The 2269-nt window shown below is 50.2% G+C and overlaps 1 protein-coding gene across 1 annotated transcript; it reads right to left on the bottom strand.

Annotated features, from left to right (window-relative positions):
- Nucleotides 1–6: 6 nt before the first annotated feature.
- On the bottom strand, nt 7–1438 carry LOC104983675 (steroidogenic acute regulatory protein, mitochondrial). Its single transcript, XM_010833194.1, has one exon. The coding sequence runs from the start codon at nt 1305–1307 to the stop codon at nt 450–452; it is 858 nt and encodes a 285-aa protein (XP_010831496.1). The 5' UTR covers nt 1308–1438; the 3' UTR covers nt 7–449.
- Between the last annotated feature and the right edge of the window lie 831 nt (nt 1439–2269).

Below are 2269 nucleotides of genomic sequence, written 5' to 3'. Positions count from 1 at the left end.
AGGAGCAGAGGGTTGTGGGAGGCCCTGTGCAAGACCTCGGTCTGCACACATTGCCTGCAGACCTCTTGACCTCCTCAAGCTTGACAACCTGATCCTTGGGTTCTGCACCCTCTGCACCCTGCATTCCTTAACTGGTAGCATTATCAAGATATTTTCAGGTAGACGCTGTCAGGACCCAGGAAAAAAAAGTTTCACAAATGTTTTGAGACCCTTATGCTTCATTTTACAGCTCATCAGTGAATGAAGTTAGAAGAGCCTTGTCCGCATTCTCTTGGTACTAAAATGCTGCTGTAGTAGCTGAGCTGTAGTATCTTATTGAAAACGTGCCACCACCTTGTCCCACTGTCCTCAGATGAGATCTTTAGCAGACTTGGAGGCTTCTAGCAGGGGCCTCCTCGTGAGCCCTCAAACCCATTCAGCCGGGAGCTGGTGGAGCCGCAAGTTGGCCTTCAACACCTGGCTTCAAGAGCAGGGCAGGACTCCAGGCGCTTGCGCAGGTGATTGGCAAAATCCACCTGGGTCTGCGAGAGGACCTGGTTGATGATGGTCTTTGGCAGCCATCCCTTGAGGTCAATGCTGAGCAGCCAGGTGAGTTTGGTCCTTGAGGGACTTCCAGCCAAGGGGCGGAGCACCATGCAGGTGGGGCCGTGCTCAGCTCTGATGACACCCTTCTGCTGGGGCATCTCCTCATAGAGTGTGGCCATGCCAGCCAGCACACACATGGAGCCCCGGCGCTTGGTACAGCGTACGCTCACAAAGTCTCGGGGCCCCACGAGGTTTCCTGCCGCCTCTGCAGCCAACTCGTGAGTGATGACCGTGTCTTTTCCAATCTTCTGCAGGACCTTGATCTCCTTGACATTGGGATTCCACTCGCCCATGGCCTCCATGCGCTCCACAAGCTCTTCATAAAGCCTCTCCATGGGCTGGTGCACCACCACCTCCAACCGGAACACCTTGCCCACGTCAGGGATCACTTTACTCAGCACCTCGTCCCCATTGGCCTGCCGGCTCTCCTTCTTCCAGCCCTCCTGGTCTTTGAGGATGCCCAGGGCCCTCTGCATGGCCTCCTCTCCCTGCTGGATATAGGCCAGCTCTTGGTCGCTGTAGAGAGGGTCTTCCAGCTGAGAACCTAGGAGAGAGCCGCAACGCCGAACCTGGTTAATCCACACAGCTGGGGCCGGGCCCCCTAGGGCCCTCCGGTTCAGCTCCTGGCCGATGGCCAGCACAGCCTGCTGCTGCAGCCCCTTCATGCTGCGCACGTGTCTGTAGGAGCTTCCGGCACACAGCTTAAACGTCGCGAGAAGCATCTTTCCGGGCAGTAGGGGCAGGTGTGGAGTCTGGCGGGGATGCTGAGGGCTCCTGCTGTGGCCTCTGGTCCCGGAGGATGGCTGCTCCTGTGCTTCCTCAGCCTGACAGGGTTGTGGCCTCGGGCCTTGCAGCTGCCAATGCTCCACATTTTAAACAAGCTTATTGTAACTAGTAATGTGAAGAAAACTGCTCCTTAAATAGCCATTTTAAGCTACATGAGCTGCAAAGAAATAGAATAGTAAAGATTCATACTTAAACATTGAATTGTAAGTGTTTTGCAAATTTGAGAGGTCTGATAGAATAGTACCCAGGGCAGCTACAACCCTTTGATTTATTTAGTATATATTCTATGTCTTTCTAACAATTTTTTACTGTTAAATGCACCACATAAATAATATAAAATCAACACCATTGCAGTTCTACCTTTTTGCAAATATTTTGTCAAACATTCATTAAATGGCAGAGCTTGAATTTTGCTTCAGTTTGTGTGACCTAGAATTGAACTAATAAAACACAAATACACAGAGACAACACTAATGAAAGTTTGTAGAAGTTTTAGAGGGACTTTTGTGGTGGTCCATCGTTGGGGTACTTTAATGGAACGGAACCTGGTGGTCTGGAGTTGATGATAAGAAAGTAAAAGAAGGAAAGAGGCTAATATTCCCTGGGTTACGCAGCAGGCCTCTGCGCTTCAGGGAATCAGCCAGAAAGAGAGAGAAAGAAAGAAGGACATGGAGACCCAAGTCTGGTGGTACAAGGGTGCTTTACTGAATTCTGTGTGAGTATTTATACTGTATTACAACGTAGCTTCTTCAGATAAAGATCAAAAGACCAGACTTTACAAGTTACCAAGGAAACAGAGCAATAGAGGCCATAAGGCCAAAAGGCAATCCATATCAAAGTTCAGTTCAGTTCAGTTCAGTTCAGTCGCTAGTCGTGTCCAACTCTTTGCAACCCCATG

This window comes from Bison bison, unplaced genomic scaffold (assembly GCF_000754665.1).
Source record: "Bison bison bison isolate TAMUID 2011002044 unplaced genomic scaffold, Bison_UMD1.0 scf7180017863142, whole genome shotgun sequence".
Classification (NCBI taxonomy): domain Eukaryota; kingdom Metazoa; phylum Chordata; class Mammalia; order Artiodactyla; family Bovidae; genus Bison; species Bison bison.
The sequence above is the reverse complement of the archived record's forward strand: the minus strand, read 5'-3'. Positions and strand labels throughout refer to the sequence as shown.